This window comes from Saccostrea echinata, unplaced genomic scaffold (assembly GCF_033153115.1).
Source record: "Saccostrea echinata isolate AGI-Se365-2 ecotype Australia unplaced genomic scaffold, CSIRO_AGI_Sech_v1 ptg000009l, whole genome shotgun sequence".
Lineage (NCBI taxonomy): Eukaryota > Metazoa > Mollusca > Bivalvia > Ostreida > Ostreidae > Saccostrea > Saccostrea echinata.
In genome coordinates this window covers 43,270,200-43,298,095 of record NW_026889758.1, presented here as the reverse complement: position 1 = coordinate 43,298,095, position 27,896 = coordinate 43,270,200, and the positions used below count along the sequence as shown (strand labels likewise).

Here is a 27,896-nt window from a genome sequence, read left to right as displayed (position 1 = left end):
AAGATTGAAACCGATGGTAAGTACACTTAGCAGTTGCTTGTATATTGGTTCGGATGGATGACAAGTAATAAAAATCTCGAACATAGGCCGAATGACAGTGGTATTAAGAGAGGCACACTTCGTTATTAAATAGGGACCAAGGATGAATGTAATTAAATTCAGATTTACATGCTATGATAGGTCGGAATTTTTGAGGCAAGAAGTTACTTATATCATCTCATACGCCATTCACACAACATCTGATCACCAGAAAGAGATATCAAGGTAAATGTCATTAATTTAATCGTAATATGTCTTTATAAATTTTATTTTCAGAAATTCACTACTTAATTATTATTATTAAATAAAAGTTACAAATGCATTATGTTAGCTACACGGTTAAGTCGAGGTTTTATCATTATACCCTGTAGTGCTTATGATTCAAGTAGCAGATCTCGTAGAGATCCTCTACATTTTATTAAGACCAAAATCCTAAAGGACTGTTATAAACCTTGTCAAATATTTACTTATTTACACAGGCACTTAACAATTCGTTGGAACTTCTTAATAACTTTAATTGTTTTACAGTTTAACTAGAAAAGATAGCCACTGGGCAATTCGTTATAAGATTGATGTTCACTGATATGAAAAGAACGATTTAAAGCGATGTTGGATTAAATTATAAGGAAAAAATTACTGGTTTAAAAATAACTTGGCAGATACATAGGAGAGGCGGGGGATGTATCAAGAAAAAAATTAAGAGCCAAAAGGTGGAAAACATTTCACAGAGAATAGAGCCGCAATAAGTAGTTTTGATATTTCTCTCCATTTTCTAAATGAATTGTTTACGGTTTCTTCCGTTTTTCTCGATCATGACAAGGAGCATACGGCGCTTGTGACCGATCGACAAGGGATGCTCACTCCTCCATGGTACCTAATCCCGCCTCCGATGTTTGTTTGTTTGTTTTTTTAGGTCCGTGTTTGCTCTGCTTTCGATTTGTATTGTTTAAATGGACTATGAGCTTGAATAATGTTCGTTATCTCCATATTTTATGATATTTAGCAATATCTGTCATGAAAAAAGTCCCCTCAGGATGATGTTTCCATTTACATGTAAGTTGGAACTGGAACTTCCTGGAACATTGGAAGTGCTGTCGAATATATTATCGACCTACATTAGCCTTCCTCATACATGTACACTGTACATGCATCTTTACAATCCATCAAAGGAATATATAGTACATTTTGCATGTAGTATATTTCAACTTGATGCAATTTTCATTTATATTTTACCTATATTTGATTTGGTCTTTAAACATATTGGTAAATCATGTCTTAGTATCGGCCTGATATAACCCTAGAAAAGTAGTAAGATAAATATGCACTTCGAGCACGACTTTAATTCTATCGTATATTCTTTAATGGTATCCGGTTTACAGATTTGTTTACAAGCTAAAGGTAGATATCGAGTATTAGGCCAGCCGTCTTTCTGTGCGGCGTCCGTGAATTCTTCAAATTTTTCTTTACTTTAGCGTTTCTTTCTCAAGAAAACCTTGCTTTTAAAATACCTCGATGTGATGCGGGTTCAAATTTGTTCAAATAAAAAAGAATTTTCCCCTCCCTTAAGAAAATATGTCTTAAAACATTAAAAATAGAATGGAGTCAAAATCATAAAGGAAAGTCGGTCAAGATCTTTTTGGCTAAAAATTGTCAAAATTTTATTCAAGTTTGTTTTATCAAGGCTTCTCGGGTATAGATTGGGTCATAAACAGGTCCAAAGTTTGAAATAAATATGCAAAGAAAATTTTACAAATCTCGATGAAATTTGGAGATAACGAACAGTATTCAAGATCAAAGTCCATTTAAACAATACAAATCGGGAGCAGAGCAAAAACGTCAGAGTCGATTCTCGTTCACCGCGCCGCGTCAAAACTAAGAAGTAAACATAGGTAATTACTGTTCTTTCGCCAAGCGCCCGTTACTAGATGTGAAAGTTACGGGTCAGTCCCCGTGTCACGGAAGGCGTTGGCACCATAAAGAATCGCCCTAGGTGCCGAATATAGTTCTAAATTTGAAGCCCTATACCGGCATACGGTGACGGTTCCATACGAGTGAAAAATTCTCAAAGGGACGTTAAACTACATGTCATCAACCAATCAATCTTTCTAAGTTTCTTTGTTTAATATACAGGGGGAGAGAAGCTTTTTAAAAAGTTTATGCAATTTCACTCTATGATTTAAAGAGCCCCACAGAACTCCAAAACCCCTGACCCTGGGGCCATGAATTTCACAATTTTGATAGGACTCATTGTATGTTATAGTCAAGACGACAGTTTGACTGCTTGATGTCCAGGAGCAGGGAAGAGGATTTTTGAAAACTATATTCAATTTAATGGTTTTGGTCCCATCCCTCAACTTCCCCCCGGGGGTAGGGGACTATGAATTCAAAATTTTTGCCCCCTCCCCCCCCCTTTGCCAAAAGATGCTATATACAAAAATTTATTGAAATTTGTTCAGCAGTTCCAGAGAAGAAGCTAAAAATGTTCAAAAGTATACGAACTACGCATGGTTATCAACGACAACGGATTGCAATAGATCACCTGATTGACTCATGTGACCTAAAAATAAAGACAAACATGTCATTTATGGAAACAGTTGTTTAAATGAATTATCATAGAAAAGAATAGTAATCAACATTTTGTCAGTGCCTTTTCTCCGAAAGTGTTAATGATTGCGATTTGGGGAGGGGGTACTTCATGTAATTTGGACTTAGATCCCTTGTGTTGATATTTTACTATATGTTTACAGGGTTCGAGCCTCTTTTGAGGAGTAAAGAAAGAGGCTTGGTTGAACATTTACTGGAACCCGCTATGTACATGTATCTTTGTAAGGATTTTTATGAAGTTTCGAAATCCAATTCAAATTCATTTTGGTTGTTTTGAATATTAAAAATATTCAAAACTGACATATGATTTTGAAGAATTTCTTCCTTAGAAAGAGAACTATGAGTATAAGTTGGATTACCACTTGTAGAATTAAATCCAAGTTCCTCTAAAATACATTTAATATAATGAGCCTTGCAAACAAAGACAATGTTGTTACCTGCTTTGTCAGCAGGGACCAGTACGTACTGATCATGTAATCTATCTATTTCTTTTTCACTTCTGGATTATTGAATACAGAAGGATAGATGGTTCTCATATTGTCCCTCAATCTTTTAATGCGCGATTTTAACATACATCTGATAATTTAACCCATTCTGACAAAGTGTCAAGGTCTTCTTTTTCATGTCTGGCCCATCGCCTGGCGTAATACTCTACAGAATCCATAATATTTATGAAATTCCAACGCCAGTTGAAGGATCGGGCTTCCCTATATTTTGGACCTTTCAAAATTAGTGATCTAAGGTCTTCATTATTAACTATATTTACGTCACCAGTCATAACGTGTCCATCAGTACTATAGTTATAGGGTGAAGAAGAACAAGAACACGATGGAGGATTATGTTTCAGATATTCGATATCCAGGCACTTTAAAGTTTTCTTGTAATTAAAAAAGTTTGGAAGCAATAGTCGATGTATCTTTGTAGTAAATACAATGTGTAGACTTTAACTTGAAATATGATGGAATACAAGACTGGACCTTGTTGTGATTAAGAATATTACTTATATTAACCGCGTCAATTCCTTTGTTGGCATATTGAAGTTTAAGGAAAAAAACGAACTGTTTTAGCTGCTTCTTCTTCAGTAAAACGTGAGGGTTTATAAAGCCTATGATTTGTAATATCCGTAATCACAGATCCGAGCCTATATTCTGGTGTCGAGGAATCAAAAAATGGACTTTCCTTGACCTTTTCAAGAAGACTATGGGCGCGCTTGATTTACTTACACCGCTTACACCGTGTACACCTTTCTTAATCAAGTGCAGGGGTGTAGACTTTTGGTGTACACTCGGTGTACACTTTCTTACACTAAATTTAGGGCATGTGTTGAAAGGTGTACACTGAATCCAATATGGCGGAGAATGGTACGATTGAAAATTTAAGAAATGGTTTTATGTAATATAAAGGATAAGAAACCACATTCAAGTTATCTTTTGTGTGTAAGTGTTGACATTGAAATCATTTTTTGACCATCTTAAATAATTAGGCAATTATTAATGGTTTTTTAATTTTTTTTTTCACTTTAAACAAAAATGTTTAGCCACACACTGGCGAGATGCAAAACATATACTACACCATATACACTACACCTCGTATAATGCACTTGATTATACACCACCATCTTTCACACCGGTGTACACTGGTGTACACCAAGTTAAGCTAAATCAAGCACGCCCTATGTAAAAGTTTCAAAGGGACAGAGTAAAGTTTGGTGCGAATATGATGTAGACCTAACTGTTGATTTACGTAAGGTAGTAATGAATCAAAGACATCGTGTATTAAAGGTTTTTTGTAAGACCGATGCCAATGACTACGCTTACGTCTCTGTGTATGGTTAAAAACTCCCATCACATTTACATTGTTACATGTACACTGTGGACTGGAAAGATTTCCAACACTATCGACATTGTCATTACATCCACAGGGAAAGGCTGTCCCTAGTTTTCTAATCCAAAATTCTTCTCGCTGTCTACGGAAAGGTGTGCTCAGTGATGGACTGTTTGTATGGTGGTAAATTTTTTCTAGAATTTTAACTTTCATTGACAAAAATTGAATGATCAGGTAAATTAAAGTGCTTGTAGAGAAGCTGCTGGCCCCCGTTGTTGATCTGAAATCTGTGACCCGATATTCTTTTATGAAGTGAACCCTTGGTTTCACCAACATAAACAAGTCTAGTCCGAAATATCTGACGTTTTCCAGGCATTTTTCACGATTTTGATATTTTATGTGCCAGGTACGTAAAATATCAAAATCGTGAGAAAAGCCTGGAAAACGTCAGATATTTCGGACTAAAACAAGTCCACAAAAATTCCATTCTATTCCGTAGACAACATTAGTAGATTTGCAGTTCAGATTTTCCCAAGTTTTGGTATAGAAGCTCTGTCCAGTAAGATTTCTGGTGAAAGAAGTGTTAGTTATCAAAATATCACAGGTTTTACAGTTTTTCGCAGAACATTTTGAAATAGAAGACATGGGATTGGAAAAGGAATCTTCAAATATATCTCTAATAGAAATCTTACATACTTTCAATTTATTATATGAACTATTGGTTTTATACCAAAACTGGGAATCTGAGTTAAGAATGTACATATGACATATGTTTAATATCCCTGAGGATTATCCGAGGGGCACCGAATGAACTCCTTGAGACTCTGTCTCTTACAGACTCAAAAGAGTGACGCCTTTTTATATTGGGCGACGCGTCTGCCAGTATCATTTCGTTATTCTGTGTACTCATGAATGAATAGGTACCGAACGACAAGTATCCTCGGGGACAGACTGTCTACCAGCAGAGATACATGTTCGGTAGTTAAAATGAAACATATGGAGAAAACGAACAGTATTCAAGCTCAGAAGTCCATTAAACGTTACAAAATAGGTGCAGAGCAAACACGGACCTCCAAAACATCAGAGATGGGATAAGATGCCATAGAGGAGTGAGCATCCCCTGCCGACCGGTCACCCCTACCGTGTGCTCCTTGTCATGATCGGGAAATAACGGGAAAATCCGTCGACAAATCAGTGTGTAAATAATGACCTAAGAATAGCAGTTATTCAATTTAATGCTTTGTCCTCGAAAATACAAATGGTTTTATGTAATAACTAATATTTGTTTGAGAGATGGTGAAGAGGGAACACATTTAACGCGCTTTCACACTTTTTTGCTTTACTTCTGTGTTCTGGTTTTTAGTAGTCTCTAAACCAATTAAAACACGATCTGCGCATGCCTAGTACTTAGCAGAGAGGTCGTAGTCTTTTGAACATCAGGCCCAGTACAATGAAATGTATGGAGATAACGAACAGTATTCAAGCTCAAAAGTTCATTAAACATTACAAAATAGGAGCAGAGCAAACACGAACCTCCAAAACATCAGAGGTGGGATCAGGTGCCATGGAGGAGTGAGCATCCCCTGCATATCGGTCACACCCGCCGTGTGCTCCTTGTCATGATCGGGAAATAACGGAAAAATCTGTCGACAATTTAGTGTGTAAATAATGGCCTAACAATAAGTATGAAAAACGTCAGTCAGCATTTGACTCAATGATAAATTGTATTTGCTGACAAGGTCATTGTATCGACCATAGAACTTACGAAATGATGACTTTAAACGAGACACAAATCCTTTAACTAGATTTAGTGCTGCATGTATATACAGTGTATGTTGTAGTTACACTATAGATATTAATTGGCTATCGGTAAATACACTCACAGTTTTTCATTCACGAGGGGCGGAGCCCCGAGTGAATAAAAACTGTGAGTGTATTTACCGATAGCCAATTAATATCTATTGTGTAAGTTACTTGTACCAGAGGACCAATGAGAGAAAAGCAAGTTGATAATTAACACCGCCTACTACATGGTGTCAAGCCACGGTCCGGAGTCTGTAGTATAAATACCCGTCTCCATCTGCGAGGATCATATTTTGCTACGGCGCTGCTTCAAATCACTGATAAAAATTCGGAATGGGTGCATGTCATGATGTTGTACTTTCGAAATGTTGAAGACACAGAATACATGATTTTTTGGTCAGGTACAGGGGTAAGGATTGTAAACTACATGTATTATACTGACGCCGTCAACTCTGAAAGAAAATTCATCTTTCGAGATCGTTATTTTTAAAGGGGGGGGTGTCAATGGAAAACATCGCCGTTGAAATTTTTATATATGGCAATCGACGTATATAGAAACAGGGACATATATACTGTCTAGTATATAGGTCCCTGATAGACACCATGAAATGATTTCTGACATTTTAATGAAAGTTTGAAATGCTTTATGAAGCAAAAAAAAAAAAAAAAAAAAAAAAAAGCAGGGACTTCTGATGTTAAATTGCTACATGTACTTGGAGAAAGAAAATAGAAAGACGAGAATTCGAAATAGAACATTTCATTTACTAAATAAACGCATAGAAAAAATACGGAAAAAAATTACGAGACGAATTTTGGCAAGTTAATGTTAGTATTTTTTAAATTTAAAATGTTGACTTCATTCATTCATCAGCCATTGCCAAGGTCTGGAAATTAACATCATTCATTCATCAGTCAAGGTCTTGTCACAGTATGGCTTGCTGCCAAAAAAGTGGGCGTGACTTAAAAAACTGTGATTCTGCTGGTAAATACACCACAGCAACATCAAAGCAAAATCTAAATTTACCGCCAGTCCTATGGTACAATGTAAATGTTTTTATTCGAAAAAAAATGTGGTTTGAAATAAATGTAATATTTATAAACTGTTTAAATTCTATTTCCACCTACTTCGTTAACATTAAATTGCCGCAAAGGCACTCTCCAAAAATCCCGGAAATGTTAAGAAATAAAGGTCGGAAATGAAAATAAAAATACTGTCGGAATTGGAAAAAAAAGGATGTCGGAATCGAAATGCAAAATTCTGGAAATAAAATGCAGCGTCATGGCCATTGAGCAATGAGGGTTTTTTATCGTGCCAACGCCTACCGTGACACAGTATCTCGACTTTATAAGGTCTTATCCGAAAGAATCGTGACTTTCACTTCAAATGCCGGGGCTTGCGAAGGAACAGTCACTACCTACGTTTACGTCTCAGGTTTGACGCGTCGCGGCGAACGAGAATCGAACCTTACTAATCACGAAGCGAACGCTCAACCACTAGGTCACCATGACCGGTCAAATGTAGAGTTGAAAGCCACAGCAAGAGTTTTTATGTCCCCGCAAAAAAAAGACCAGGGCATATAGTGTTACCCTGTTCCGTCATTACTCACTATTCCGTTCATTATCTCTGCAACAGTTGCATACATTCAACTCAAATTTGACGTATGGATACGTCGTAGGATTGATTGTATGTTGTTTTACGATTTTTCACTTGCATATTCAGGGGGTTTTTTGAACCAGAAAATACAGGTCAAGTTCATGGTCTGATGATTTTTGACAGATATATCCTTCTTGAACTTAGAAAAAAAAAATTCTTAGTTTCCGCTCTCTATAACTTCTGTAGGGATACATGTATTAGGTTGAAATGTATGGAGATAACAAACAGTATTCAAGCTCAATTGTCTATTAAACAATACAAATTTTGGAGCAGGGCAACAGGGACCTCTAAAACATCAGAGGTGGGATCAGTTGCCATGGAGGAGTGAGCATCCCCTGCCGACCGGTATTTTTTAGCTTTTCATGTAGATTCTGTTTCTTAAGAATATAAAAATAGGTCGGCCAATAAAGGATCAACAACGAGTACCTCTCGGAGACCAACAGACCCTTCTTGGACCCTGGGAACGGATGCTTTTTATTATAAAAACTATCTTGTCTGGTCCAATCATCATATATTAAGTAGTTCAAAGTCAAGATTCCAGGTTAAGAAGATACTTTTTGAGATGTTTCAAAGTATGTTCAATGTATTACCAACTTGTCCCCACCTTAGACCATGGGAACATCTGCGTGCAAAAGCAAGGTTTAAAAATACTTTTTGAGATTAAAAATTCAGCAAGATTAGCCCAACGTGCTAGAAGAAACCTTACATAATATAGGGGACGAGTGTTTTATAGTTTTATGAGAGTTCATCATTTAGATTGATTGTATGTTGTTTTACGTCCCGTTCGAGAATTTTTCAGTCATATAGAGACGTCACCATAAACCAGTGAAGGGCTTCAAATTTAGACCTTTACTCGGCACTCAGGGCCATTGAGCAGTGAGAGTTCTTAATCGTGCCAACACCTTCCGTGACACTGAGCTTCGGTTTTTAGCTCTACTGGTCAGAGACCATATGCGATAGTAAGGTGTCCGTCCGTCTGTCTGTCTGTCTGTAAACAATTTTTAAAACGCTACTCCTCCTACAGTTTTGGTCTGATTTCAATATAACTTGGCACACAAGTAGACTACACTAAGAATCATAATTCAGTGCATCGGTTTTTGATTTCGATGAGCGGTGTTGCCATGGTTACTAAAAATAGAAATTTCTGTGAAATTCCTTTAAACGCTACTCCTCCTACAGTTTTGTTTGATTTCAATATAACTTGGCACACAAGTAGACTACACTAAGATACTTAGATACATAATTTTGTGCATCGATTTTTAATTTCGTTGAACAGTGTTGCCATGGTCACTATAAATAGAAATTTCCTTTAAAACGCTACTCTTCCCTCAGTTTTGGTCTGAATTCAATATGTTTTGGCACACATGTAGACTACATTAAGATACATTATTTAGTATATCAGTTTTTGATTTTGATGAACGGTGTTGCCATGGTTACTAAAAATAGAAATTTCTGTGAAATTCCTTTAAAATGCTACTCCTCCTACAGTTTTTGTTTGATTTCAATATAACTTGCCACACAAGTAGACTACATTAAGATACATAATTCTTTTTATTACTGCATGTTGCAAAGTTTCAAATCCAAGTGCTACTTTTTCTTTGTTACATGTATATGTACAGACCAGTAGAGCTACAGTCTCATCAGAGACTTCTGGTTAAGGTCTCCGAATGACCCGCAACTTTCTTTTCAAAGTGCCGAGCGCTTGGCGAAGGAACAGTTGCTACCTATTTTTTTATCGACTTAGGTCAGTCGCGGCCATGATTCGAACACACGACCTTCCGATCACGGAGCGAGCGCTCTACCGACTGAGCTACCTCGTTTACTGGAATCGTGTAAAAGATTTGAATGCTAGGTGCTCAATTGAATGGAACACATTTTTAATTTGAAAAGATTAAATGCATTTTACCCACCCTGTATGGGGAAAGAAGCCACCGACAACAGGAGTAAAAATTCTCATTCATGGCAGAGGACTCATAGATCACTGCAATCAATACAATAGTGCAAGAATTTTACCGGCTTAATGTCCATCTTAGAGAAAAAATATTCAAAGAATTTTAAAAATATGTTACAACTGTTCTCATTATAGCCTGACCCCACACGAAATAAAGCTAAATGAATGAGAATATGTCATTCTAGCTTCATAAACTATAAAACTTTGTTATTAAACAGTAACTGTAATTTTTTTTATACGGACGAAATGAAGTAAAATTGACATGAATTTAACTTATATCCATGGGATGGTTCTATTCAATAGCAACTCAGTAGGAAAAATAATTGCATATTTTATTAAGGATGGATGAGATTATAAATAATTCAGTTAGAAGCATCCACAAAAATGTTTGAAATGCAATATAAAGTGTATGGTAATCTTATATATATAAACAAATGTTCATTATAGTAATAATGGTTATCTCACAAGAAAAACGCAATTAATGTACATATTTATTAATTTACCATGTTCTGTCGACTTTTTCTGCTCCAATTAAATACCATTTATGTCAATAACTATATGTGATACTGTGTGTGTTATTAGCACTCCTGGAGATTGTGATGCAGTATAATAAACAGGCTCTAAAATAACACTGTTAGTACTATATAGATTGAAGATCTAGAAAAAAAGATGTCCTTACTAGCTATACATTTCCATTATCATGGCCAATTAAGCTAATGATGTCGCTTCCTCGGAAAAGAAAATACAATACTTGGGTATAGTTTCCGTACCCTTTACCTCTTTTGTTACAAAGTCTAGATGTACAGCGCCAGACGGGGTGTTTTCCTGTCGCATGTCATGTGTTGCTATAACTTAGGGGAAAAAAAGGATTCTTTTAGGTCAAGACTACTAGGCTGTTTAAACAAAAGTTCAAATGAATCAAATTTTCTCTCCATGCAGGACTAAAGTAAGATACTAGAAAGACTTGCTTTAATTCAAAGTCATGCTATATTGTTCATGGGGTGAGAGAAAGGGGTTAAGGACATAAAAGTGGAGTCATTTGTGATTTTGGGGAAAAGAACCAGTTTGAAATTGCCAATACAGTTGTAGAATTCTGTCTCTTTTAATCTACAATTTCTTCAATTACGGTCCTGACATGAGCCAGATCTATACATCTTTCGTTGCTAAGCAGTAATTACACACATTGTATCTGGCTAATTATTGTGTTAGTCTGCAGCTATGGTATGAATTCGAAAGTGAGAAGATGCCTAATTTTTATGTGTACTTTAAATGACATGTTCTTTCTCAGAAATGGTATACATGTACGTATAAATAGTTAATCGATTTGCATTCACATTCTATCAAATTTTACTTACCGAAGGGGAAAAACAAACAGCAACATCGTAACTTTTTTTTTTTAGAAAGTAGGGATGTGTTACCCCCTACTCCTCTATATATTTTAGACTTACTCACATACACTGTACCAGTCTTTTTATCACCAAAAAGGAAATTTTTTTTATATCTGGGATTTTCTTGAAACATATTTTTCGCATATTCCAAAAAGAAGAAGATTTTTTTTATTTACGAAAATCCATTGATATTTTTTGACTTCCTGTTTGATGTCTGAGACGAGTCTAAATGGGTAAAATTTGAAGGGTTTTTTGAGAGAATATCTATGTTTTCATTTTTTATAATTGTATATTTCATCCAGCTTCCAATACTTGCTCATATGTTCTGCAGGGAAAAACATCATGCAGAATGCACCTCTTTATAACCCCACCCCCTTTATTTGTACTATATAATGCCCCTCCACAGAATAACAAAAATAACTGATATTCCATAATATAAAATAAAACAATTCTAAACTACATGTTCATGTACTTCTTTATAATGAATTTACCTGATGTGCGGAAAACCGATCAATCAAATAAATATCATTGCCTAGAATACCACATTTATTTGTATGAAACTTATAATATACTTTTAATTAACATAATCATCACAATAAATGCAAATGGACATTCTTTTTCAAAGCAGCAATTTATTAAAGTACATCCTTTTTTCAATATCTCAAATCCTGAGGGCATCGCACTCCATAAACGTGAGGGTTTTTTTTTTTTACCACGAACTACGTGCACATTGTTTTAACATCGATTTCTATAAATTTACTGTAAACAAAAACACTTCTAATTAGAATCAAGTCAAATAAATTAAACTTGAAGCACAAACAATGCACAAACCTACCTTTCTTCAGATTAAGCGTATTTTGTTTGTTTTGTTTGTTTTTTAACCAAAACATTAAAATTTGGTGACTGAGTACAATTATGCGGACTCTATATTCTTGACAGCTGAGAAGAGCATGGGCTGTACGTCAGATAAAATGGCGCTGACAACGATTCCAGAGGACGAAAAGCAACTCGTCAAAAATTCGTGGAATATATTCATATCCAGAGGAGATTTTTCTGATACGGGATCATATATGTACAAAGTGTAAGTTCACATTACTAAATACGATTTAGAAGCTATAGTTATTAATATTAAAAGCCCTAAAATGGTTAACTACATGATTTCAGTTTCCCAATGACGATAATCGTTATTAGCTTCTTTCTATACTCCAAGGATCAAAGTAATTTATCAAAATCTATGTGGTATATTTTTAAAAAATTCCCCCCCCCGCCCCCCGAGGGAGTTCACTATTAACAAGTGTCTAATATTCGAAATTATTATCTTCCATTATCTGTTCATTGCATTTCTTTTTTATGACATTTTCACTTACTGTTTCATTAGTATTCGACAGACATACATTTAGAATATAACTACATGATTTTGTAACCTTGACGATGATTACGAAGAAAACGTGTTGAGATAATGTTTTCTTAAGGAACTTTTTTTAATTGAAAAAGAATTTTGAAAACAGATAAACAAAATATTTGTCGATTAAGTCAAATAAATTTGTAAAATGAAGGAATTCAGTGCGTTTGTGCCAACATATTGGAATATTTGCACAACTAATGCTCAAACGTGACTCTTATTTACATACACACAGGACAAGCAGGCATAAACATAAAGGAATAGCTGTTGTTTATTTACAATTCCAATTCTTGCGATGAATTTTATTTACATTTTCCACAGAACATTGCAGCGCCTAAAGGTAAATAGTAGATAAACAGTTATCATAAGAAGAACAACGCTTTATCAGTTATGCAAATTTTATGCGATTGATATATTGCAAAGGTCAATGAAATTTTTTTCCCCAAAAAGGTTGCTAATGAAATTGATCAAGATCTTCTAGTTTTTGTAATTTAAATATTTCACTTTTTAGCAACAATATTGACAAAGTGTGTATCTTTTACACATTTAAAATTAAAACCTAACATCGTTTTATAAGGAACGTCACCTCTTACTAATAAAATGTGCAAGTTTTGAGGCAGTCTGTAATTTTAGTAGTCATACATGTTTCAATTCGTGTTTTCCTTAACTAAAACGGAATATTTTATTAATTTACGTTTTCTGAAGACGTCTTTTAACTCGCAGTGTAAAAAACACTTTACGCACCTGTCACCAAATCAAGTTTTATTAGCACACCAGGTTATATAAATATTTAATTTATCTGTTGTCACTTTTCGTTCTCAAATCTATGGACAAAGATAGAGCACAGAATATATATATTGCCATAAAAATCATTTTCAATTATTTCAATAATTACATAATAATTAGATATTAATTTGTAAAATACAAGTTCACCAAGATGAACCCCATCTAATTAAGTGAAAACACTATCATTTAATTTTATCCGTGAATTGTTATCGTAACTGTTGCATTTAACACCATAAATGCTCACATACAACTTGTAGGAAAAAATATAATTCCAATGGCAAGAAATTGTACCAATAGTTCCTGTGTACTGTTGATGGTACATAAATGTTTATACGACCCTTTAAATTTAGGGGCGTCTTTCTTTAAGGCGATATGGATAAGGTCAATAATTGTATCAACCCACTTTATTGGGGAAAGAAATTAAGAAATATAATTACTGCATAAGGCAGATACACTGTACAATGTAATGGATAAAGGTAATTTTAACCCACAGTGATAAATTAAATAGGGTACATAATATATCTGAAACGGGCATTTTTATAATTACAATAATGTAAATTATATTCGACATTTTTCTTTTCATTTTCAGCCTTCTACAAGACAATCCACATTTAAAATCATTGTTTTCTTTCATGAATGTAAATGGAGCTCCTTTTGACAGCCCAATGTTTAAAAGTCATGTTAGAAACGTTTTCACGGTAATCGGCGACGCTGTGGACCACATTGATGACTTAGATAGCTTAAGTCCCATCCTCAAGGAACTTGGGACAAAACATCAAGGATATGGTGCCAAAAAGCAACATTTAGAGGTAAATATATTTAAATGCATTATTAAAACAGCTCCTTTTCTGCACATATTTTAAGGCGGCTCGTATATGTTTTCTACCTTGCCACAACATTAGTAAACTACAATGTACATGTATTTAGGGTATGGCATGGTTCACGCTGATGGTCATCGTCGTTTGTCACTTTCGGGTTTAATTTATTTAAAAAACAAGTATATTTAAAGCTCTTTTTTCTATCTGAAATAAATATATGAAATAAATAAATATCCTTGCCTATAACTTTTGATTTACTTTAGTTAGTTGTGATTTGTATTCGTTCATTTTGTTGCCTATGTAATGATGAAGTACACATTTGTATCAAGTAGTAGATATCCTAACTTCTAAAATACGAAGTTCTTATTACTTCAAATGATGCAGTCTTATCTTCTGTCAATAATAAGTCATACTAATAAATGATAATTAAAAGAAATTTCCCAAAAATTTGTCAGAAATGCAAAAGGAAAAAAATACCTTTAGATTTTGGGGCCATTCATTTAAAAATCTGTGACTAATTTTTTACAACGTTTATACTGCACTAAATCTTAAGCATATTTATCTATAAGTCAACATAACTTAAAAGATTTTCATAACCCCATCTTAGGGCCTGAGCACTAAACCCATAAGTTGTAATGGTTGTTAAATATATGACTTGAACTTAGCCAATCTTGGAGCCTGAACCCAGCTACCAGAAACTTCACAATTTTGGCAGAGACCCAAGTGTGAACGATAATTTTCATAGGTGTAATGTATTGTCAATGAATGACCAACCTCGTCTCATCCTGGGGCCTTGAACTGGACCGAAAAACCATTAATTTCATTGGTTAATTGCTTAATCCTTATCGTAATCATTTAACAAGCTAGTCTGCCAGCTGCAGATGTCCATTTTAGGTCACCTGAGTTTACTCTGAATTACTACTGAATTTAAATATTCTTTTCATGGAAAACCAAATAAAAATTAAAGGCATGGGACCCGCAGATTTCTTCAATATCGATAGATAATAATCAGGGTCATTCTTTTTTCAACATCTTAATACATAGTCAGCGCATGTTTGTCGGGTGTTCTTAAGAAAAATGTAATTGTATATTGAACAAAATGAAAGAAAAAGTGAGCAAGCTCACATACCCCACGCTCCCTCCAAACTCGACAATGCAACACGTAATGAATGGCACAGTGCATTTTAAATACACAGTATAATTCAAAAAGAGGCATTACTTGCAAAAAATCATCACATCAAAACTTCTTGCATATAAGGACATTCAAATCTTTGTATGTTACAAATTTAATTGGGCTGAAGTTTCTAGATAAATGATGGAATCAAAATTTCTTGGTAATATACAAATCTATACATTATGTCTGAAATACCAACAAAGTTTCAGGAAATTCAGTGCAGGAGTTATGCTGACAAACTATTATTTAAATTCCTCAGTGATTTTGATTTGTTAATGAGTGTAAGTCCATGTCCAACACATGACAATTTACACATTTAAATAATTGATGGAAACAAAATGATGATGTAGTCATATGAATTTGTTTATATACTGTACTTATGAAATTATTTAAGGCAAAGCACCAGTTTGGGGGGGGGGGGGGGGGGGGGGCTATCCAAGATTTTGTGTGTGTGTGTAAATTATTAATATTTTGATCTCAAAATCAATAGGGGTATTTTAAGGTCATAAAATATTTCACATAAAATTTCATTACAAATGCTGATTCCAGTGGATTTCCTTATTACCTAGCTGAAAAGTTTCTTCAATAATAGGCAAAACTCTTAGAGCAAAAATAATGGAATCGGAATTTCCTAGTAATATGCACATCTACACATTGTGTCCTAAATATCTGCAAAGTTTGACCAAATTCTGTGCAGCGGTTTAAGAGGAGTTGCGCTGACAAACTGTTCATCTCTATATTCAAGATATGGCCAAAAATCTCAGTTAAATAGTGCCGAAATTCCCAGAAAAAATAAAGGAATCAGAATTCCTGGTAATATGCACATCTACACACTGTGTCCTAAATATCTAAAAAGTTTGACGAAATTCTGTACAGCGGTTTATGAGGAGTTGCGCTGACAAACTGTCCATCTCTATATTCAAGATATGGCCAAAAATCCAAGTTGAAAAGTACCGAAATTCCCAGAAAAAAAATAATGGAATCGGAATTTCCTGGTAATATGCACATCTACATATTGTGTCCTAAATATCTGCAACGTTTGACCAAATTCTGTGCAGCGGTTTAAAGGTGCTTAGACACAGATTTGAACTTAATATTTTCTCAAATTTTCTGTATAATATCACGACTTATATATTGCAATAGCATTTCACACGAAAATGTAATTAAAAACCTATTTTATCTGGAAATTATTGGAACTACGAATTCCGGGACGCGTTTGATTAACACATCTTTGCACTTGCACAAAGTTTAACTTCATTCTTAATATTTAAGGAAAGGAGCGATTTTGTTATGTATTAATGAAAAATTTTACATCTATAATCCAGAAAATTCAGAGTAGAAATGTTCCAAAGCAAAACCAACTCACCAGTATTGTCAATCCGTGCTCTGTGATGTGTATAGAGTTTAACAATTTGAACACACCCATGAAACGTAAACTGTTTTTGTAAACAGGGCACGAGCTCTGTTATTGTTAATGTTTACGATTCACAGGGTGTGTTCAATTGTTAAACTATACTGTGAGTAGGTTTTGCTTTCGAACATTTCTACTCTGAATTTTCTGGGTTATAGTTTTAATATTTTTCATAAGTACACAACAAAATTGCCACTTTTCTTAAGTATTAAGAATAAAATTAAAATATGTGAAAGCGCAAGGATGTGTCAATCCAACGCGTCCAGAAAATCGAAGTTTTAATAACTCCGAGATGAAATGAGATTTTTAATATATTTTAGTATGAAATGCTGTAGCAACATATAAGTCATGAAATTATACAGAAAATTTGAGAAAATATTCACTTCAAATCTGTGTCCAAGCACCTTTAAGAGGAGTTGCGCTGACAAACTGTTCATTTCTATATTCAAGATATGGCCAAAAATCTATGTTGAAAAGTGCCGAAATTCCCAGAAAAAAAATAAAGGATTCGGAATTTCCTGGTAATATGCACATCTACACATTGTGTCCTAAATATCTGCAAAGTTTGACCAAATTCTGTGCAGCCGTTTATGAGGAGTTGCGCTGACAGAAAAACAGTACTGGCGGACTGACTGACGGACGGGTCAAAAACATTATACCCCCCGCAACTTGTTGCGTGGGGTATAATGTCATATTAAAAGGAGATGAGCCGACAAACGTGCTCTCATACATAATCTTTCAAAAACATGTTCAAAGCAAACTTGTCCTTCCATTGTTATGACTGTGTTAACCTTGATTTGACCTAGATTGACCTGTTGAATATTGCAAATTCATCACGTGGTGTCTTGCTGTGAGTGTACTTTTGAATACAGTTATTCTAAAATGTGACTTCGATCTAATTTAGATCCGAGATCGAGCGCGTTTGGTTGGTCTGCCCTTTGCCAAATTGAGCAAATTAAATCTGTTGTCCTCATAATATACAGTAGAGAAACTCTTTTAATTTCATATTAACGTCGCTGTATTGTTGTAAACTGATACATGTACCACCGATTCGACTTTAGATCGATTGATTGACTGATTGTGTGTTGTTTTACGTCCCGTTCGAGAATTTTTCACCCATATAGAGACGTCACCATATACCGGTGAAGGGCTTCAAATTTACTCGGTTGCTACAGCAAATTTAAACCTTTACTCGGCACTCAGGGCCATTGGGCAGTGAGGGTTCTTTATCGTGCAAACGCCTACCGTGAGACGGGGCCTCGGCTTAAGGTCTCAGCCGAAAGACCCATCTACTTTAGAGAGAGAGAGAGAGATGCCGACGACGCTAATCGATAGTCCCGCCTCCTATTAATATTGATTAAGTGACCTAAGGCCACGCCGGGTGGATTCAAATTCCGGACAGCAACACATCTAATGTATCGATGCAGGCATTGCTTACGTAGAATTTTCTACCTAATCATATATTTTTCGAACTTGCTATTGCTTGTAAAATATTTTCAATTCACTTCATTTACAGCTTGGTAAAGAAATAGTAAAAGGACCAAAAATGGGGCTTTAAGCCCACTCATTTCTTTGCAGCCGTTCACAGGCAAATAGTGGTGTATGAGGGAAAAATTCTCGAAGGGACGTTGAACAAAAAACAACCTTTTTGCCCTAAGGTCAAACATGGGGTGGGGGTGTGTGACGGTATATATTGTCGTTTTGTATATATTGTCGTCGGCGACAATATGTACCTACCCTCACTGCACATATTGTCGTCCATCGGTACATATTGTCGCCGGCTGAAAAGTTACATATGTACATATTGTCGCTGGCGACGTAATGTGCCTCACCCTCACTGTACATATTGTCGCCCCACAGAAATTGTTGCTTTAAGATTTCTTTTGTTGTTTTTTGATAGTTTTGTGAATGGAATTGGTGTGTGAATCACACTGACGTGTCTCGTATGCTATTTCATGCAGCGTGATTGTGACGGTACATTTTGTCGTCCTGTTCATATTGTCGCCGACGATGTGTACCTACGCTCACTGCGCATATTGTCGTCCATCAGAACATATGTCGCATGACAATGCGCGGCAATGCTCCATGTAAATATGGCCAGAGAAACCAAAAACTTTAAAAATGGTCATATACATTTTTGATTGCCGAAATATGGCTGAAATATTGCCGACTCGGCGTTAAACAATACTAGTAATCATCAATCAATCAATCCATATAAATATGACTAATCATTGCTTTGCTGTTTTTGAGAAGATAATTTTAAAGAATTTCCCCATATATACCTATGTAAAACTTTGATCGCCCAATGTGGCCCCATCCTAGGCCCGGTTTATTTGAAGATACTTGAATCTGCGCTACCTGAGGATGCTTCCGTATAAACATCACTAATCACGGGCCTACTGCTGTTCTCAGTGGTGGATCCAGAAATTTCAGAACGGAGGGGGGATGCGGGCGGTTCAGAATTTTTTTTGACAAACAAAAAAATTTAAAAAGGCATTTGTGTGTAAAGGTGTGTTACTGCAAATGTTAAGTAAATTATTTAATTATGAAATTTTACCTGTTGACTAAATTGAGAGTATATACAAGTTAAACAAACAAAATTTACCAAAGCAGAAAAAAATCAAACCACTGGGTGGGGGTGGGGTGCGCCATTGCTACATCTGTCTGGTTCTTTTTTTGAAGATTCTTAAAGATTTTCTGTATTATATTCCTATGTAAAACTTTGATCACCCATCCCTGGGGTCATGATTTGAACAAAATTGATTTTGTTTTTGTTTGTTTGTTCGTTGTTATAATGTCCATCTCGAAAATTTTCATTCGTATGTAGACGTCACCACTTGCCGGTGGAGGGCTGCAAATCTAGACCTATACATGGCATTCAAGGTCATTGAGCAGTGAGGGATCTTTTTTCGTGCCAGCACCTCAAAATTGAACTTACGCTATGTAACGAAGCTTTTACATAAGTATCATCTCTTCTGACCCAGTGCTTCTTGAAAAAAAAAATTGAAAGAATTTTTTTCTAAATATTCTATGAAAAACTTTGATCACCAATTATAGCCTCACCCTTCCCCCGAGGGACATGATCTGAATAAAACTGAATCTACACTTCATAATGAAGCTTTCACATAAGTTTCAACTTTTCTGACTCAGTGGTTCTTTGAAGATTTTTAAAAGATGTCACTAAATTTTCACCAATTCTTAACTACTTCTTCCCTTGGGAGAGGACATGGCCCTTCATTTTAACAGACTTGAATCCCCTTTATCCACGCATGCTTTGCGGCAAGTTTGCTTGAAATTGAACCAGTAATTCTTTCGAAGAAGCTGAAATTGAGAAAAGTTTACAGACAGAGGGACGGTCAGACAAAATGTGATCAGAAAAGCTCACTTGAATTTCCAGTCCAGGTGATCTAAAAATGTCAACCCCAACACCAATTATATCGGCACATGATTGAATATAAGAATAATGCAAAAAATAATTTCCAAATAATTAAACTGAACATAAAAAAACTAATACTTGTATTCAATCTCCAAGTATATATTACAAGAAAAAAGAATAAGCTGATTTATCAGATATCTCAAGAATTAAGGTATCTTGACATATCATAGTGATGTACATCAATCCTGTGCACATTTGCTGTCTGTCTCCCTCCGTGCGTGTGTGTGTAATTGTCAATCTCTCTTTCCTTTCTCAAGTAAATATTCGTCAAAACAATATATCGACGACAATATATGCCGACCTTGACTGTGCATATTGTCGCCGACGACAATATGTGATGGTGCCTGACTGTACATTTTGTCGTCCATTATGCAGGAGGAAAATAAGGCTCGTCTCGGTACATATTGTCACCGGCGACAATATGTACCGATGGACGACAATATGTTCCGTGAGGGTAGGTACATATTGTCTCCGACGACAATATGTACAAAACGACAATATGTACCGTCACAGGGTGTCTTCACTCTTGCTTTTTGTCCTGTGTGAAAATCTGCCACTGTGTTTCTGTCAAAATCTTAAACCTTACTTATTAATTTTTGAACCATACATTATCAAAATTTATGAGATTTTTAATATTTATCAATCACACTGCAAAGAAAAATTACTTATGACATATGAGAGTCTGAGTGTCATGACCTTAGCCGAAAGTTATTAGGTCAAGCTTCAAGTCAATAAAAAAATGTAAAATTCCTGTCTAGAGCTGCAATGAAGAAATGTTTAAAGGTAACCTATGACATAAATGTGTGTCATGATTATGACCTAAGTAGTTTGAACAAGTTCAACGTTACTTGCAGAAAAAAAGTAAAATTTTAATTCCTACGATACTTGAAGCAGTGCTATCTTAAGACCGGAGGGTTTGTCATGTCGTTGACCTAATGTCATTTTGATAAGTTCAAGGTTACTGTAGGAAAAATGTTTTATTCCTGTTCTAGTAAACATTTGTAGTAGAGAAACTTTGAAGCTCATTCTTCATCAGGTTTTTTTTATTAGCTAAGGCTGTGATAGGACTAGGGCTGTATCAATATATCGATATTTAAGAATGTATCGTATCGGAGAAAATAACTTCCAATACGTATTGGGCAGGCAGTTTTTCATATACATAATGCTCTGACCTCAATTATGGGCGCCGCCATGTTTTGATCACGTGATCTGACGCCATGAAGGTGCTGACGTCATAATCCGGTCATACTATGTGCACTGACTTTTTCCCATTTTTCGTTATAAATCGCCGTAATACCGATACAAAGAATTGTAAACATTAAGTTAATCCACAATTTGCTTTTTGTGATCTCTCTTTTTTATACCCTCGCTCCGAAGGAGAGGGGGTATACTGTTTTACCCCTGTGTGTCTGTCTGTGTGTGTGTCTAGCTGTCTGTATGTAACAAATTTTTCGTCACAGTTTTCTCAGCAAATACTCATCGCGGAAGCTTGAAATTTTAGCACACACTTTGTTAAGGCATACCATATGATGGGATTCATTTTAGTACGAATCCGATGTCAACTTCCTGTTTATCCGTGCATCCGTCCGTACCATACATAACAAATTTTGGTCGCAGTTTTCTCAGCAACTACTCATTGCAGAGACTTGAAAACTTAGCACACTCTTTGTTTAGGCATGCCATATGGTGGGATTAATTTTTGTACGAATCCGATGTCAACTTCCTGTTTGTCCGTGTGTCTGTCCGTACCATACATAACTAATTTTGTTGCTTTTTTTCTCAGCAACTACTCATTGCAGAGGCCTGAAATTTTAGCACATTCTTTATTTAAGCATGCCATATTGTTGGATTCATTTATATACGAATCCGATGTCAACTTCCTGTTTATACTATGTCTGTCCGTACCATACATTACAAATTTTTGTCGCACTTTTCTAAAAAATTACTCATTGCAGGTGTATGAAATTTAGCACACTATTTGTTTAGGCATGTCATGTGGTGGGATTTATTTTTGTTTGAATCCGATGTCAACTTCCTGTTTATCCCTGTGTCTACAGCTGTCCGTAACTGATCTTGTGTACATTCACATCAGAGTGTTATTCACATCAAAGCGGGGGTATTACTAGTGAGCATTGGCTCACACACTTCTTGTTTTAATAATTTATTTATTTGGTTTGTTACTTATTTTTGGACCTGACGCATATTTTTGGTAACTATTACGCCTGACAGTTCTTTGAAATAAATTTTAGCAATAGATTAAAAGGTAAAAACTGATATTAGTGCGTATATCTTTTACAGAAGAGGGAGGGAGAATGTGTTTTTTTTTTCGTGGATCTGCAATCATGTGTAATTATTACACATGAGCACGTGTTTTGTAAAGTAGTTTTGGAGAACGAACATTATACATAGAAGCAGATCTAGACAAAATTAAGTTTCAAGACCGGAACTTAGACGCAGGCTCTAATTTTAATTTTACGATGGATTTTTTTTTTTTTTTTTTTTTTGCATGTTCATGCAGTGTACGCGTTAAATTAATCACCAATCAAGGGCCCTCCTGGAATATGGCCAAACGAACAACTTGCATGTTTTAAAGAGGGGTGAGTTGAGGCTTTCATTGGCGAAAGATACAAACTTACCCCTTCCCCCATATTTTCACATTTAACGAAGTTAACGCCTCCCCTCTAATTAGCTAATTTGCTTCCGATGTGTGTGCGACTTGTTTGCAGTATTATAAATTCATTGAGTCTTGAACAAAATTTATAAATATCGTTTAACACTCTTCCTCGCCACATGTATATCTGTCACTTTAAATAGATAGATTTTTTTGTAAATTCCATCCATGTGCCTTTCAATATCAAGAGCAAATTGATAGAGGCTGATCAAAGAAGTTTAACCCCCGGGTCCTGTGACGGTACATATTGTCGTTTTGTACACATTGTCGTCCGCGACAATATGTACCTACTCTCACGGCACATGTCGTCCATAGGTACATATTGTCGCCGGCAACAATATGTACCGAGTCGCCGGCGACAATATGTACCGAGACGAGCCTTATTTTCCTCCTGCATAATGGACGACAAAATGTACAGTCAAGGCCAAAATAAAAAATACCTTTGTTTCCCCTAACGCGATCAACCCACTTAAATCGTGCCGACTGAAAAGTTTTTTTTAATAAGATTATTTAAATATTTTTTTTATTGTTTATCAAATTTATAAAATACAATTTCAAAATCCGTTTTTTTTTTTTATCAGAACGGCGGCTTTTGTTTTACTCTCATTTGGTGCCGACAACATGTGGCCACAGAGGGTTAGTTCGTTATAAAACAATGGTGACGTATCAATCTTATTATATCTTTAACTTATTAGAATCCTACACTCTTGAGACATCTCGTGAATTAATGTACCATGTAATGACTAAGGAGTGTTAAGATGGTATTTAAAAAATTAACGTACGTAGTAAGCATGCGCACAGCAAAGCCTGGCTCATGAGTAGATGAGGGGCGCTCCTTGTGAATACATATCAATAAATTTCACTGCATTTGATTCGTTTCGATCTAATAAACAGTTCATGTAAGATCCTATTTTTACTACATAGGACCATTAGAGTTGTAAATATGTCTTTGTATGATTATTTCATTTGATAAATATAATTCAGATGTCGTTTCTTTATTCCTTTTATTTATGGGGTATTGACTCCGTGACTATAAAATTAAATATATGAAACTTTAATCATTTTAGATATGGTTTGGTTGAATTATATATTGTTTATACATGTACATGTACACTATTTCCAAATAGTGTTGAAATCTTTAAAATTTGCTTAAGAGACGGCCAGTTATTTTGCTTTAGTTAGGCCCTTGAAAACAGGTTGTTTCTTTGCTTTAAAATACCTTTAAAATTTGTTGGGCCGGTGGAAGGCTCCTATTTTAGACTTTTACTCGGCACTTATGGCCTTTCATCATTAAGCATCAGTAAGGGATCTTTCACGTGCCATCTACATGTATACTCCGACACTGGACCTACGTTTTTTATGGTCTTATTCCACTGACCGGTATGCAAGTCCCACGTCGGGACCTGTGACTTAGAATTAGCTTCCGAATTACGTCGTGACTCCAAAACAAAACACAAGGCCCTTGACATTTTGTCTGTGTAAGTACTCGAAGATGATAGTAGGTTTGAAAAATGTACTCGAATGTCCGATGGTTCAGTATTTGCGAATCTTGTGTTTTTTTGTAAATATTCGATTTCAATAAATTTACGCTGGCCTGAGATATTTTACAAGTTCAAATAATATTTGTGAATTAATTTACCATACATGTTGCTTCATTTGTTTGATATTAGGTTTAAAATTGGTTTCTTTTGTTCTTTCTTATTTATAAAGATATTATTCAATTTTTCAGAATGTATTCCCAAACCTGCTGTCAGAAAAAAAATAATAATTTACCTACCTACCGACCCATCTTGAGATTTTTAGATTCTTTCAATTTTTTTTTCAAGAATTACTGGGTCAGAAGAGATGATACTTATTTGAAAGCTTCATTACATAGCGTACGTTCAATTTTGATGTGCTAGCTGTCACTAAAAGGATCCCTCAATGATCCTGAGTGCCAAGTATAGGTCCAAGTTTGCAGTCCTCCACCGGCAAGTGGTGACGTCTACGTACGAATAAAAAATTCTCGAGATAAACATTATAACAACAAACAAACAAAAACACAGATGTAGCACCGCCCCCCCCCCCCCCCGGTAGTTTTATTTTTTTTCTTTGGTAAATTCTGTTTGCTTAACTTATATATATATATATATATATATATATATATATATATATATATATATATGGTTTCTCTGGCCATTTTTATATGGAACATTGCCGTGCATTGTCTTGCGACATGTTCTGATGGACGACAATATGCACAGTGAGGGTAGGTACACATGTCATGTCGCCGGCGACAATATGAACAGGACGACAAAATGTACCGTCACAATCACGCCGCATCAAATAGCATACGAGACACGTCAGTGTGATTCACACACGAATTATATTCACAAAACTACCAAAAAACAACAAAAGAAATCTTTAAGCAACAATATCTGTGGGGCGACAATATGTACAGTGAGGGTGAGGTATATAATGTCGCCAGCGACAATATGTACATGTGTAACTTTTCAGACGGCGACAATATGTATCTATGGACGATAATATGTGCAGTGAGGGTAGGTTACATATTGTCGCCGTCGACAATATGTACAAAACGACAATATGTACCGTCACCCCCCCCCCCTCCCCCCCCCCCCACACACACACCCGACGTATACTTTTCTAATTTGCCTTTGACTCCTATGATATTATGTTTATAAAGTGCTATCAAATGATCTCTCAAATTGATATTATTATAAATTCAGAACTAATGAATATATAAACATATATCTCTTGTTGTTGATTTTTTTTTGTTTCTTACTTTACAGATACCCAGGATTTTAACTGAAACATGATAGAAGTTTTTAAATGACTTTTACATGTATATTTACTTAAACATTTTCCTGCATGATATATATATATATATATTTTAAATATTTTACTCAATGTTCTTACATCGTCGAATACCCACGGGTGATCTCGTCTTGATGCTCTTAATGCACATGCAGCACTTTTAAAAGTTTAAAATCTTAATCTCAAATGTGTGCATTCATTTCATGACCATTAACGTTAATGAAAATATTTTATATATTAATTTTACCCTTCGCCTTAATTTAAATCTTCTTTTCCTGTTCAAATGTTATAGTTGTAAAATATGTAAATCAAATTAAAAAAAAAAAAGGTGGGGGCGTTATTGACTTTCACGGCAGGCGTGCTCTCTATATAGGGCCCATGAAAATAGTAATTTAAAATAGATACAACAAAGACAATTATAAAATCATTTTTATTTTTTTTAACATCACATGGTCTATAAAAGTAATACATAAAGTAAAATGAAAAGATATTTGATAAATAACACGACGGGCGTATAGATTATCTATAAAATCTTTTTTCGTTTTGTTAAACATGAAATAAAGGTTTTCTCGGCAAGCTTATTTTCTACCCACAAACTTTTTTAAGTATATCACTACATGGTCTATAACAGTTAAACATATAAAAGTAAAAATAAAAAGACCCTGGATAAATAGCACTACGGGCATATAGCCTTTAGGAAAATCAGGGGCGCATATATATTAATAAATACGTCGATCCTGATTATGGCTGATAAAATCACAACTTTATTTAATATGTTGATTTTACAGTCGTTAAAAGTTTGAATTTCAAGTGTATTATGTAATGACACTGAGACAAGAACTCTGGAATGAGTTGTTAATCAATTAGATTTTATAAAATTCATGATTTAAATGGTTTATAAGCCTTTTTTGATAGACTTGTTTAAAGAATCCAATATATCGCATTATGAAATGTATTGTATCGTATCGAAATTTTTTGCTTAATTAATACACATCCCTAATGAAGACCTTGACCCCAAGATTAATATCAGAGGTTGAAGGTTACTGTTAGAAGTATAATATGAGTCAGTTTATCATAAGAAATTGACACTCTCAGGGCATTTGTTTCAAATACACTCATCTTGTTCAAATTACAAATGTTTCTGCTATGGACACTATCAAGAATTTCACTGTATAATATATATGCCATATAGCAATTTCTTTTTATTTAAATGGTACATTTATTACACTTGAAATGGTCAGATTTTTTTTGGAGTATCCAATTAATGAAAATATTCTTTTCCTTTCAGCCCGTGGGAAATGCGTTGCTATGTGCAATTGAAAAACAATTAGAAGACGACTTTACTCAGGACGTTCATCGTGCCTGGAGAACGTTTTTTGCAGTATTGAGTTACAGTTTTGCACAAGGACTAGATCAGGCCAACGGAAAGGATGGCTAAGGCTGAATTTCCCATTTTTTTGTTATAAAATTATTTCATAGATACATATACATGTACGCTGTGCAAAGACAAAGTATCAAAAAAAATTCACATTACTAAATTTGATCGATTTATAATGACCAAGAGATTGGGATATTGCAAAAACTGTACATTGTATTTCATGCTCCTTGAGAAATGACTTAAGGTTGTTACAGCACTTGAATTTATACCTTTTTAATGGACAATAATCAAGTGCTATGTGATTTTGATTTGATTTTGTTACCAATTTAATTTTAGTTGCAAACAAATAGTTTAATTTATATGTAAGCACTATATGAAACAGCGTGTACTTTTATGTATACGTAATTATGTTTAGAGAAGTTTAAATTTGTTGAAAAGTGCACAAATTGCATTGCTGTAACTTTATCCTACAAACTTTTTAAAATTTTAGTGTTGTTTTATGTCGTCGTTGATATGGTTAATAAAATATTCATATAATTGTGAAAGTAATGATATTCTTATGTTTTTATTTTTAACTATTGAATGTAGTACATTTTTAGAACACCTGAATGACTCATTCGACCTAATATCAATTATCTTTGTTTTCGCCCATCGTGACATTTGAACATTTTTATGCCGGGGCATATAGTGTTGCCCCGTTCCGTCATCATTCACTTTCCGTTAATTATCTCTGCAACGGT

General features: G+C 34.9%; 1 protein-coding gene across 2 annotated transcripts; it reads left to right on the top strand.

Moving 5' to 3' along the window:
- The first annotated feature begins 152 nt into the window (after positions 1-152).
- On the top strand, positions 153-27,667 carry LOC133182505 (neuroglobin-like). 2 transcript variants are annotated; one of them, XM_061317349.1, is made up of 4 exons: positions 153-264; positions 12,203-12,344; positions 14,041-14,260; positions 27,067-27,667. In XM_061317349.1, exons 2-4 carry the CDS (start codon positions 12,214-12,216, stop codon positions 27,214-27,216), a joined length of 501 nt encoding a protein of 166 aa, XP_061173333.1. In that variant the 5' UTR covers positions 153-264; positions 12,203-12,213; the 3' UTR covers positions 27,217-27,667. The 2 variants fall into 2 exon arrangements, with proteins under 2 accessions (XP_061173333.1, XP_061173334.1); XM_061317350.1 differs by lacking the exon at positions 153-264 and having other exon boundaries at positions 12,156-12,344.
- The last annotated feature ends 229 nt before the right edge of the window (positions 27,668-27,896 follow it).

Coding starts and splice junctions, on each gene's coding strand:
- LOC133182505 (XM_061317349.1), top strand. CDS start 12,214: ATGGGCTGTACGTCAGATAAAATGGCGCTGACAACGATTCCAGAGGAC. Junction 12,345..14,040: donor GGATCATATATGTACAAAGT/GTAAGTTCACAT, acceptor TTTCATTTTCAG/CCTTCTACAAGACAATCCAC. Junction 14,261..27,066: donor CCAAAAAGCAACATTTAGAG/GTAAATATATTT, acceptor TTTTCCTTTCAG/CCCGTGGGAAATGCGTTGCT.